The 12688-nt window shown below is 37.5% G+C and overlaps 2 protein-coding genes and 1 non-coding gene across 3 annotated transcripts; 2 read left to right on the top strand and 1 right to left on the bottom strand.

Annotated features, from left to right (window-relative positions):
* The first annotated feature begins 204 nt into the window (after positions 1-204).
* On the top strand, positions 205-277 carry trnaf-gaa (transfer RNA phenylalanine (anticodon GAA)). Its single transcript has one exon. It is a non-coding gene; the product is annotated as a tRNA-Phe (tRNA).
* A 1363-nt stretch (positions 278-1640) lies between these two features.
* Positions 1641-7489, top strand: LOC106933604 (ras-related protein rab7). Its single transcript, XM_015012955.2, has 6 exons — positions 1641-1748; positions 4550-4612; positions 4752-4878; positions 4958-5176; positions 5749-5877; positions 5974-7489. The coding sequence occupies exons 2-6, from the start codon at positions 4560-4562 to the stop codon at positions 6067-6069; spliced, it is 624 nt and encodes a 207-aa protein (XP_014868441.1). The 5' UTR covers positions 1641-1748; positions 4550-4559; the 3' UTR covers positions 6070-7489.
* On the bottom strand, positions 7479-11177 carry hmces (5-hydroxymethylcytosine binding, ES cell specific). Its single transcript, XM_015012953.2, has 7 exons — positions 10950-11177; positions 10643-10863; positions 9772-9915; positions 9469-9687; positions 9180-9334; positions 8242-8434; positions 7479-7814 (listed from the first exon to the last, which is right to left on the bottom strand). The coding sequence occupies exons 2-7, from the start codon at positions 10829-10831 to the stop codon at positions 7623-7625; spliced, it is 1092 nt and encodes a 363-aa protein (XP_014868439.2). The 5' UTR covers positions 10832-10863; positions 10950-11177; the 3' UTR covers positions 7479-7622.
* Between the last annotated feature and the right edge of the window lie 1511 nt (positions 11178-12688).

The following is a 12688-nucleotide window of genomic DNA, read 5'->3' as shown; positions in this document are numbered from 1 at the left end:
ACGTGATGGCGTCACTGCGCACTCAACAGCGTGCTGGGAGTTAGTAGTAAATAAACCAGATAACAAACCAGAGAAGCCAACTATATCGCCAGAGAGTCATGTCAAGCGTATTTTATAATATGAAAAAACATTTATAAACTTAATTCCACACAGACGTATTTTTATTTTATGAAAACTGTTGTGTGTGAATCTGTTGTTACCTGCGCCGAAATAGCTCAGTTGGGAGAGCGTTAGACTGAAGATCTAAAGGTCCCTGGTTCGATCCCGGGTTTCGGCAGGGAGTGGTGAACGATATTTTTCTCGATGAGTTCAGTTAAATCTAATAACATATGGCGTATTCATATAGAATGCGCCTATGGTCTAAATAATGTACAACACTGCTTTTTCTTTCAACTTATTACTATGTTTATATACCTCAAGTTGCAATCTACAGTTGGAACTGCCACAGTTGGAAGTGACAGTTATTAACGAAGTAACAATTAACGTCAGAGTTAATAACAGTCAAGTTATTAACTTGACGCCGTTGTTCTGTCAGATAGCCATACGCTGTCAGGATAGCATACATGCAGTTAGTACGCATGGCCGCGCATGCGCATTAAGAAGTCCGACCGTCAGTGGAGTTGAAAGTTCAGCATACGCAACAAGTTATGACGAAAATAAGTAATTAAATTTTTAATATTATCATATAATATGATAACTAGATAGATATACATGCGTTGTCGTGGTTTCAAAGTGTATTTAAAGAAGGTCTGGCTGCAGCTGCAGTCAATTACAACACACGCCCGTGTAAAACTCATTAACCGCTAAGTCAGGATGCCATACAACTGTTAATAACAAAGTGTATGATGATCTACGTCATGATTCTACGTTGTTGATTAAATAAAATCATATGGTAATGACTGCATATACATGACTGACTATCTGACAATGTATGCTGATCTGACAGAACACCGTAACTATTATTAACCTGATACCAAGTTAATAACTGTGTTATTCACTGCCCGAACTGAGGAGCAGTGAAAGTTATTTCTATTCTATTCTATTCTTGACACTAAACGTACGTTTCTTTAAATCTGTTTTTCTTGTCATTATATTGGAAAGTATGGGTTTATAAAGACCCCACAACCAATCCCATAGATTGGTAGTGTTAGACATAAAAAAGATTTGCAAAAGATGTATGTGTCTCTTAGAAACATAAATAAAATATTAGGTCTTCAAAAATGTCACTAGGTTTTCTACATGAGATACTTTTTCCAAAATTATGAGTGATCTTTTCTCTAAAATGTTATGTAACATTTGCGGCTCTGAACAAGTTTTATTTAGGTTGTAAAGGTTTTAGACGGTACGTTGGACTATACAGTTTACACCAACGTTCTAGATACATTAAACATTTTTATATTCTTTTCTAGTTTTTCTTCAGATGTTTAGAGATTTGTTTAACTTGCTATTAATTAATAATATTACATGCTCGCGCTTTTTTTTCTTTATTTATTTTAGGAAAATATGGATCTTTTCGTGTCTGGGATAAAGATATGATTGATTGATTGATTGATTGATTGTTTGATTGAGTTATTGAGTCTGGGTTGCTCGCTATGTGATTTGCTCGCAACATGTGTGCATGCTATTGGCTCTTGTGCAACAAGGCGTGACCAACGCGCGACGTCAGACCTCACGAGCGCAGCTTGTTTTGGAGGAAGTGAAGAGAGCTCCGTTCAGCTAGCAGCTAGCCGCTTAGCCTGACAGGAAAAGTGAGTACCTAAATCGCCCGTCATATTTAGTCATTTTACTCCAACATTGACAGTATTGATTTTAACATATGGGCTTAGTGGAGAGCCTAACTTTCGGACAGCTGTCGTCGCTCTAAACGTGTTGTTTTGTCTCATATTTGTCGGAGCTGTTAGCCGTCCTGCGCGTTAAGCTAGGTCTTCCATCACAGGCGAAACAAAAAGTCTACCTTTGAATTTTGTAAAATAAATAAATTTAAAAAAAAATCTTTTAATCTGACGGCTCGTCGCCCAGGTTAGTTTGTAGTGACTCAGTCTGTTTATTACTGACAATATATCATTGCTGTCGTTTTCTAATTATCATAAATATTAACATTCCCCTGCTTTAGCCAGCGGTATGTTGCCTAATTGTTTACTAGATGGTTATGTCGTGTTGTAAAATCGACGATGAAACAGTTTCAAGCAGATTTCTTTATTACGCATATGTAATAGAACCGATTAGAAGTTGTCTATGGTGTTTCTCTTTCTGGTCATTTGCTTACCATAGTCATTTGCAGTGTAGCTTTGCCAGTTGTTTACAATGCTAACTATCAGAAAGTGTGTTGCAAGTCTTACATTCCCGTGTTTATAACCTTTAGATTCGTGATGCAGTGGATCAACATCATATGAAAAACATATAGAACCAAATAGGTCAGTTGTGATTGATGCCGGTTGTAACCCATTATGTTCCAGTTAACAGCAGCACTTGTGCTAACGCAGCCTGCCAAGTCATGGTTCCGTTAGTCGTGTGTTTAAAGCCATGTGATCAGTTCCTGACACTGTGTCATGGGGTTCAGATTATGCGAGCTGCAAAGATAGCTCTATGCTAGTTTTGCCTTTCGGCTGTACGCGGACAACTTTTAGTATATCAAAGTTTAGGACACGGGTTGTTGGGAATCTGTGACTCCTCTCAGTTTGGGCTTGTTAACCGCGTCACCTGATAGCAGTGATGGCTTTAACCCCACTGTAATAATAGAGTAATGGAGTTTGGACTTTGAGAATTACAGCTTTATGAGGAGGTTAGTATTGCGCAACAGGGCTAGACTGAAGTCAGAAGTCTAATGCAATGTCTCCCTGAAACTCGTTGCTTTGCTACCAAAGCAGCTCTTCTGCCATGATTGGAGGATTGATTTGTTTACTATAAAATTTAGACGCATTGTAAGTTGGGGGGGGGGGGGAGGTTATGTATTACATTTTAAAATGAAACATTGAACGTAGCTTTGGGTTGCATTTGATTTACCGGACTTACTAAAACAAATCATCCTGCTCTAGGAGCTTTCTAATTTTAATCATACATAATTTTTATATATTTTACTGTATTGTTTGGCATGAGCCACTTTGTTTGTATAAGTGAGTGTGATTACAGTTAGATCAGAATAAGCAAGTTTTATAAAATAAATAAATGAATTGAAAAAAGAGAAAGATGTGCTTCGATATGTGTGGATTATCTTGTAATTCTTACTTTTTCTGGTTCATTTAAAACTTATTATTTTTTATTTTTTTATGTTTTATTGTTAGGAGAAAAATCTTAATCTGCAGGTGAAATCCCAAAGAAAACTATCTGATACATGAATCTTTGGCTGGGAAAGACCTGATCTCAGTGCATTTATTATTACAATATATTAGTGTTATTACACTAAAATGCTGAAAAATTCACTTAAAATCTGAGTTGCTTTGTGTTCCTGTTGTTTCATGTACTATTCACCATCAAGTTTTTTTTCTTTTGAAAAGTACAGGTATGAAATAGTTTGTGTCTTTGCTATTTGTCAAAAGTGTCCAACACACAATCAGAATAACCATCAATATCATAATGTAATTATTTATACCTTTATTATTACTAAAGGTTATGAGTTATCATAACTGAAAAATAACAGTACTGAAACAAATGTAATCTTCACAGCGATGAGTTGTTGTGCTTTTTAGAGATGCCAGTTTCTGGTTTCTTTGAGGTCTTACCTGCTGATTCAGAGTTTAGTTTTTTCTAAGGACTAAACACAGAAAGAAATCAGCTTTGAATTTTTTTCACTGAGTTCATTTTTGATTACAACACAAAGTGAAGAATAGTTTACTAAATTAATCCCATTAATGCGCCTTGGCATCTGTTCTTAACTTTAACCTTAAAGTCTTTTGCGGTTGTTTTTCCTGGAGTAGAGCTAAAGACGGATCCTTCATTGTTCAAGGACCAGAGTTTTGAAGATTACGCATTGTTTTAGGGATCACTTTTAATTTTTTTCTTGCTTTTGGTGGAGAAACCGTTGCTCTCTGTGTCTGTATGAACCTTCATATATGATCACTTGTCGTTTCAGTGTTTCCAGTTAAAGCTTTCTTTGTATTTCCAGTCCAGTCAGTTGCTCGGATATTTTTAGCATCACGTTAGTAACTCAGTTAAAATATGTTTGTTTACTTATGTTTGTATTTCAAGACAATTTTTTAAAGAAGAGGTACAGTGTTTGGCCCAAATCCAAACACTGACTGCCTGTGTTCAGGTTTGAGCAGCACAGCATATGACGATTGCGTAACATTACTGATCAAGATCCGAACTGGAGTGCAGTAATTGCTGGGCTAATCTATTTCAAGTGTTATGAACTTGCATTTTATATGCTAATGTGATGTTTAGTCAGCTAGAGTCTCACGACAGCAACTGTCTCTCTATCCATCCCAAGTTAAAAAATGAACTAACTTTGGAGATTTAAGTCTGAAAGTCAAACCTTTGTCAAGGAGAACATGTAGGAACTCTAATTACTTCTCTTGTTTTAATTTTTCCTCTAATTGTTTTGTCTTCACAGCTGTGAAATCATGACATCAAGGAAGAAAGTTCTACTCAAAGTCATCATCCTTGGAGACTCTGGGTAAATAGTTGTTGAAGATTTACGTTGGTTCTAAAGACGACTCTCCCACTTCCTGGTTTCAGCAATCCTGGCATTATGGTGACTTTCCTTTTCCTAATGTTTTTGTAATATGGGCTTCATATTTGTTTTGTTACTGTAGAGTTGGGAAGACCTCGCTAATGAACCAGTATGTGAATAAGAAGTTCAGCAACCAGTACAAAGCCACGATTGGCGCCGATTTTCTGACGAAAGAAGTCATGGTGGATGACAGACTTGTCACAATGCAGGTACTGAAGTTACTTCTGGCTCTCTACATCTGTTTGGTGAATGCAAGCTTTAAGAAACCGTAACTGTTCTGCCTTTCAGATTTGGGACACAGCAGGTCAGGAGAGGTTCCAGTCTTTGGGTGTAGCTTTCTACCGTGGAGCAGACTGCTGTGTGCTGGTGTTCGATGTGACCGCACCCAACACCTTCAAGACCCTAGACAGCTGGAGAGACGAGTTCTTGATCCAGGCCAGCCCACGAGACCCAGAGAATTTCCCTTTTGTGGTGCTGGGCAACAAGATTGACCTGGAGAACAGACAGGTAAAATGATGTTTTTACTATAGAAATATTTCTAGGCTACAATATTTTATTAAAATTAGTTTTTTAAAAGTGCATTGGGGTAAGTTGGGAAAGTCCGCCCATGACTAGAGGAGCATCTCTCAAAGATTTGTAGCCTTTAATTAGCACGGAAAGATTTCCAAATCCAGCATGTTCCATGATAGGACAGAGAAAGTTGGGTATTTTTTCGTCTAGCTGGACTTTTCTGTTAGATTCTTTATTGCTCTCTGTGACTCGAGGTGGTTGAAGCTATCGGTAACTCACGGCTAATATACCCTTGCTATCTAGCTAGCTTTTATTGCGAGTATCACCAGTTGGATGAAGAACATTTCTGTGAAGATATTTGTCTTAAATCCTATTCATAATGGTTTAAAAGTCTTAAATTTGAGTTGGTGAAACCTGCAGAAACCCTGATTGTAGCTCGTGTGGCCTGGTGTAGTGTGTTCACTGATCACATAAAGATAGGATTTTTGGCATTCCAATAGATCGACCACCACCATATTTTATTTCTTTATTTATTTTAACCAATAACATTAGCTGCTGTTGCGTTTCAGGTACCAACCAAGCGGGCACAGCTTTGGTGTCAGAGCAAGAACAACATCCCATATTTCGAGACCAGCGCCAAGGAGGCAATCAACGTGGAGCAGGCCTTCCAGACTATCGCACGCAACGCTCTTAAACAGGTAACAGGACGATGACCATCATTGTGAAGCATCAGCTTTTCCTTTTTGTTGTAGTTTAGTTAATGTTCCCTCCACTCGTTGTGGCTCTGATCTCAGGAAACCGAAGTGGAGTTGTACAACGAGTTCCCCGAGCCAATAAAGCTGGACAGGAACGAGCGAGCCAGGCCTTCAGCAGAGACCTGCAGCTGCTGAGGCCTCTGTGGATCATCAGGGGCTCGTCATCGCCCGCATCACCCTGTCTTGCCTTGTCTATTTATCCCCTGCCCCGTGGCCCTGCTGTGTTACGCCCTGACGTCCAACATACAAGCAGCGTTCCTGCTCATAAGAGTATATTACTACAAACAAACATGCTGCACCCACCTCCTTATATAAATATATATATACAAAATACATTTTCTATAAAATAGTCTTTTAGTCCAAAGAACACTTTAAGGAAAGAATTAGGTGTCTATTTGTTTGAAGCTTGTTTCCTCCCCAGTCTTTGCCCCTCTTACTCCTCCTTGGTGGTTTGGGGCTGAATTTCCTTCCGTTTCATGTATTTCCTGCTTTCACTCCCAGTGTGCTCCCAACTGCTTGTATTTTGATACTTAAAATGGGAAATCAAAGCATTACTTCTGTACGTATTTTGAATTTCTGACTTGGACAAATATTGTTTTGTTGTTTTTTTGTTGTTGTTGTTTTTTAATAATCAAAATGTCTGTAATTGTGGTGGTTATTTTCTCTCGGTCCACCACTGCTGCACGAACAGAGGAAACACTGCTGCTCCATATTTTCCCTAATACTTGTTACAGTGATATATATACAGCCTGGACCGCATAAAAGAAATCCCCCTACTACCTAGGGCTTTTGTGTGAAACTAAACAAGTGAATTAGATGAAAATAATGGTGGCTGACTCTTAAAAAATTGGCATATAATTGAGAATCAAGTGGGGGGGAAAAAAGTCCATCTGACAAATATGTAGTTATTTTCCCTCACTTTGCAATCATGCTGCCATACCCAGTAGCTTAAATTTATGGAGACGACTCATTTCAAGCCACACAATAAATGTGATTGTAGCTTAGGTTGGGACTTTTGATCTAAGCGCTGCTCCTCTATTGGAAAAATGAAGGTTCATCTTGTAATCTTTTACCGTTCTCACATCATTTGACATGGGAACCAGCTGCATCAATACAGCATGCCAGATAAACCGGGAGGAGGGATTTTTTTTTTTTTTTCTGAAATAACTCCTATTATTAAATATGTTTCTTTTACAAGACTTTGTGTATAATTGCGAATTTCTCAATCATGGTTTAGGGAAGGCAAAGAAAGCTGTTGTAAATCTCCATATCCGACTCTGCCAACTCGCCTGTGGCGGCAAACAGTTTAAGTGCTTCTCATCTTATTTTAACTGATTGGATCTTTAACTGTTGGTTTGTATTATACTGAGAGCTAGAAATTCATCGTAGAGTCTAAAATAGCACACATACTGTAACTCTGACTCTTAAAAAGACACATGGAAGTCTTTGGCATTCATCATTATTAGAATATGGTAATGCACAACATCTACATTGTTTCAAAATGTCTTTGCGTTTCAAGTAATGGATAATAAAAAAATCTTGACTTAAGCGAAAAGAGTTCTTGGTATTTATTATTAAATCTTGGGCAGTCAAAAAAACATAAAAGGCATCAACATAAGAAATACACAAACATTTTCATTTACAAAAATGAAGACTGAAATGATCTCTAACAGTTAAATTTCTTGTGTTTATTTTGTTCTTGGTTTCTTATTGGCTCCCTGAAGCCACAGCTGAAGTCCTCCGGCAGGCTTGCATCGACTCTTAGCCTTGCTGTCTTGTTCTACTTTGGTCTCGTTCGTGTCGGGCTCCTTCCTTTTAGCCGGGCTGCCACTCGACAGCCAGCTCATCATCATCTTACTGCTAGCTGTGGCCTTGATCTCCTGAAAAACCAGGAGGCAAATCAGTCTGATGGGGGGAAAGAAACTCTCGAAATTCAAATTTCTATAAATGTTTTACAAGACATAAAAAGTGTTTTGATACAAACATGTCAGCCAGGAAAGATGGTCTATATTCCTTTTTTTTTTTTGGTGTGAGACTAAAAAGAAGTGTCACACTACTCCCTGTGTTATCGTTTGAAAAACTTTATGCAAATGTCACAAGATTTATTCCCATCAAGTGTTGCATTAATTTCACTCCAAGCTCTGGTTTTGCATGAATTTCTGCACCAAAGAGGCATGGCGTGGATGGAATTGAATAACTGAGATGAATTAACTTTTTAATAATAGTCTAATTTACTGAGATGCTCTTGTCTGACTGTATGGCTGTTATTCAAAGACAGCAAAGACAGTCACTTGTTGGTCTTGCTACCTTTTTGCTGCTGAGATCCACCGGTTGGAGGCACTCTGGGGAGTTGTTGCGCGAGTTGTTGACAAAAGACGAGACGGGGTGAAAGGTCAAAACGTCTTTGGACTGAAGCAGCTTGATGGCGTCCAGAGACTTCACCTCCCCAAAATCGAGCCATCTTCTCACTTCGTCTTCTCCGTCCAGGACGGCTGGCATCCTGACAAAAAAATTAAACAAGTAGTTGTTTAAATTTTATTATCCAGGTTATACAAGTAAAATTTCCATTTCCAATTTTTTTTTCTTAATTGATTTGAATAAGTAAAAAAAAAAAAGACTAACATTGGCCAATACCGATGTTGACGCCGATATATCGTACGTCTCTAACAATAAGTGATGTTGATCAGAATTTTCAAATCAAAAAATAAATTTTCTTGTGTAAAAAAACAATGTATAATGATTGAATAGAAAGGTCCGTGTTTTTAACCAGGTACAAAATCCAATCGGAGAGGGTGCATCTTTAAACATGATAATGTAGAAAACTCAACTCCTTATCTGTAATTTTGAGTGCTTATTTTTTTTTGACAATATCAAAGATAGTTAATAGGTAATGCTTGATAATACCAACTTTTCAAGCATTAACTATTATATGATTTGATTCTTTAGTTAAAGTATGTTTCTAACTACATTTTTAAATTTCAAATTTTTAAATTTAAGTTTGTTTTAAGCAAAAACACTCAAGTATACTGAAAACAAGTATCTTATTTCTTTTATGGAAATCCAAATCTTCCATCTTTCTGATATAAAATGGAGAAGACTCTGAAACCTGAATGCTTTTCTATCCTCTATTGTATCATTTTTGCTCCTCAAAACACTAAAAAAAAAATCTTTTACTTTTCAAGACAGTGTAGGAACCTTTTTTTTTGTTGCATACAAAAAAGAGAAAAACTGCAGCCACTACTAACCTGTCATGAATGCTTTGGAGATTCGGTGAAGCGTTCACAGTGATGACGCTGTAGGTGTAAAGAGCTTCTCCACCGCCTGGTGGTGTCCAGCAGTCAAACACTCCGGCCATCGTCAGCAACCTCCACCCGGTCCACTCAGCAGGAGCTTCACTTTCCTTTCAAATTACATTTTGTTTCCAAAATGAACACCTATCTCCCTCACACTATGATTTCCAACGATTTCTGTAATTTTGTTCCAGACGAATAAATAATCTGAAGTACTTTTATTCCAACAGAAGATAATGCAAACCTCTGCCAGGTCATGCGAGATTTCCCCTTTCTCTGACACGACTGTATTACAAGTTGAAGACGTCGTGACGTCCTGCTGCTGGTCCTCTTTCCGCTCCTGGCTCGGGCCGTTTTTCTGAGGAAAGTAGATGAAGAAAGGCTGCTTCTCCTTTTCCACCCTCCGCCACTCATAAAATCCGTCAGCCATGATGACGCAGCGCTGTCCCTTCAACAGGGGGTCCTTTGAAAAAAGGTCAAGATGACAAGCTCAAAAAAATAAAAGGACGACAAAACAGGAAAGGATGACTTCCACTGAAGTGCACACCTTGTAGGACTTTTTCTCGAGAATGTTTTCGCTGCGGCAGTTGCTGGTGCTGTACTGCATCTTGCTGGGGTCACTCTCCTTGAACCAGGCGGGTATGAGACCCCAACGCATTGAGGCCAAAACACATTCATCCACAGGAGCAGTCTAGGGACGACATAAATCAGCACCTTCTAGTAGGACAGCCCTCACTATAGGGATGGCTTAGCATATTCAAAGAGTACATTATTATTATTGTTCAGATCTAAATGCAATTGAGAGATGAAAAGAAATATCTGAATAGATACTGACAGAGCTTGAGCTAATTTGTAAAGAGGAATGGTAATAAAATACATATATCTTTAGATGTATTCAACTTAAGTGAGTTGAATACATGTCACTTTCTTAGCTTAACATTTAAAATATATATTTTTTTTTTCCTTCACATTTTCCAATTATCCACCACTTTGTGATGGTGTACCACATAAAATCCAAATAAAACACAACAAAGTACTCAAAAACCTAAAGGACAGTTATATTTCTGGACACATTACATCTAAAACTAAAACTTTCAAGAAAAAGTTCCTTCAGATGGACTAGTTATTCAAATATGCTTTGGAAAAAGCTCAGAAGCTATTTATATACAACTTGATTAGAATTTGTACTGAATTTTGCAAACAATAAATTATCACAAAACGCAGTCTACTCAACCTTAAAAAAAAGTGAGGTACACAGCACAGGCTCGGAATCATTTAAAGGCGGGAACCAAAAGTTATCTGGGTCGGCACCGTTCAGCTTGAGGGAAACAATGGACCCGCTTGTTAGAAGTCCGTGTAACGTTTAGCGCAAGTGTAAACGTTACACGAATATCTACTTTCACTAAAGCTGAAGTCACCTTGTCGAAATGTCTCTGCGACACCAGAACCGGACTCATGGACTGGGGACTCTTGTTGTAGGAGGGTCTGTATTTGTCCGCGTCTCCATCCCTCCAGCGGGGCTGTCTCCGCTGTCCGCCCCGGTTTCTGTACGAGCAGGCTCGGCTCACCTCGTCCGGAGCTAGAGTGCACGCAGTTCTTCCACACATCTCAGAAAGCTAAAACTGGCTTTGCTTCCAAGCTAAAAACAAAAAAAAAAAAAAACGAGTGACTTTTTTAAACAAAAGGTCTTTATCGCGGCCTATTAAGACCCTTAAAAAAACTTACCAGTTTTTCACTATTGACGTTTTATGCTAAATGTCAAACTCAAGGTGCTGGGAGTTACTGTGTGTTTAGAAATAGTGCGCGGATTTCGTCTGGGTAGGACACTGAAGCTGTCAGAGCAACTCTGCCCGCCCCGGATCCAATATGGCGGCTGTAAACTACATCAGGGTTTCGTAAATCCTCCGCCGCTGGTTGCTATGGTAATTTATGAGCCTGTCTACCGTGCAGCACTATAACCCGCTGTAATCTATGGCGGTCCTCCATATATATATGACGACTTCGGGACAATTATCATCGAATGACGCTTAAATTATGCACTTTGAAGAAAAACTGCTACAATAAAAACACAGTGTTAAGCAGAAAATATAAATATAATATCAGAAAATATAAATATATCAGAAAGAATTTATAATGTCAGATTATAATATGCGTCTTCTTCTGCTAACTTCCACAATATATTTATATATTATAGTATAATGTATTATATTCAAAATTATAATGTGATATAATATTATAATATAAGATATAATATCAGAAACAAGATACCAGTAATTATCTGGTATTTGCTGGCTTTGCTTCTCAGCTAAAAACAAACAAAAGAACGAGTGACTGTTTCTTAAACAAAAGGTTAACTCACAATTGAATATATTTCTTTTATTTTTATTATAATAAAAGAAATAAATACTATATAAACCTGAAAACATCCTTTGAACCCATAAAAAAGATTTTAAAAGTATGACAAAAAACTTTTTTAAAAAGTTTTTTTTCCACTATACTTTTAATCAAATCCCTTCACCTGTTCTTTAGCACCACAGCAGGGGGAATTATCAGTACAGATATTAAGCATTTATAAACTATAAACTGTAAATCAATTATATACACTCACGATTTTCATAAAACGGGGTAGAAAGTTGACTTGAACAATTGTTTCCAATACGAGTACTGAATGCATAAAATGTGTTTTCGCCTTTGTATTAAATTAATGAAAAATGAACTTTTTAGTGATATTGTAAATTATTAGAACCTGAACACGAAAAATGTATTTTATATGTATAAATTGATAGGTAGAATGAATTAATCGTATAGGTGTTAACATTTCTGTGTATACATGTTGTAGGATGAAGCAAATAGTGCTAGGAATAGTCATTCGCTTCCTTCACTCTTTTTTCCATCAGGAAATGGCTGAATTTTGGTATTTTATTTTTATTCCTTTATTTCATTATATTCCTATGATGGTTTTTTAAAAAAAACATTTATTTGCTTTATATAACTATTTCGTCTAATCAGAAAAAATTAATTCCGTTTAATGTTTTACGCCCTTTTTTTTAACAATGGACTGCTCTTCGTCTCCATGTCTAGCAAGTAACTGTAAGGAGGTTGCCATAGTAACAGTAAACAAGTTAACACCGGCGCATCGGGGATACCTGTGGTGAAACTCGGTACAAGGTTAATAGAGCAGGTGAGAGGAACATCTCTGAACTAATAGTGTTTGGTAACACCACGGAACATTCTGCTGACAGCGGCAGGTGGAGTTTGTAACAGTTTTTACAGAAAATGTTTAGAAGCGGCTCAGCATGTGCTCTGTTTTAACAGACAATTTAGGGAAGCCCTGGCGGTTCCATAGCTTATGTAAAATAAATAAATAAACAAATAAATACATAGCAAAAGTCTCATAAACACACTGGTAATTAGGTTTGCTTTCCTTTTATTGCCGTAGCTTAATGAAAGTTTCCCACATCTTT

Source organism: Poecilia mexicana, unplaced genomic scaffold (genome assembly GCF_051168715.1).
Source record: "Poecilia mexicana isolate PSO_F unplaced genomic scaffold, ASM5116871v1 scaffold_5, whole genome shotgun sequence".
Lineage (NCBI taxonomy): Eukaryota > Metazoa > Chordata > Actinopteri > Cyprinodontiformes > Poeciliidae > Poecilia > Poecilia mexicana.
This window is presented reverse-complemented; position numbering and strand designations above follow the sequence as displayed.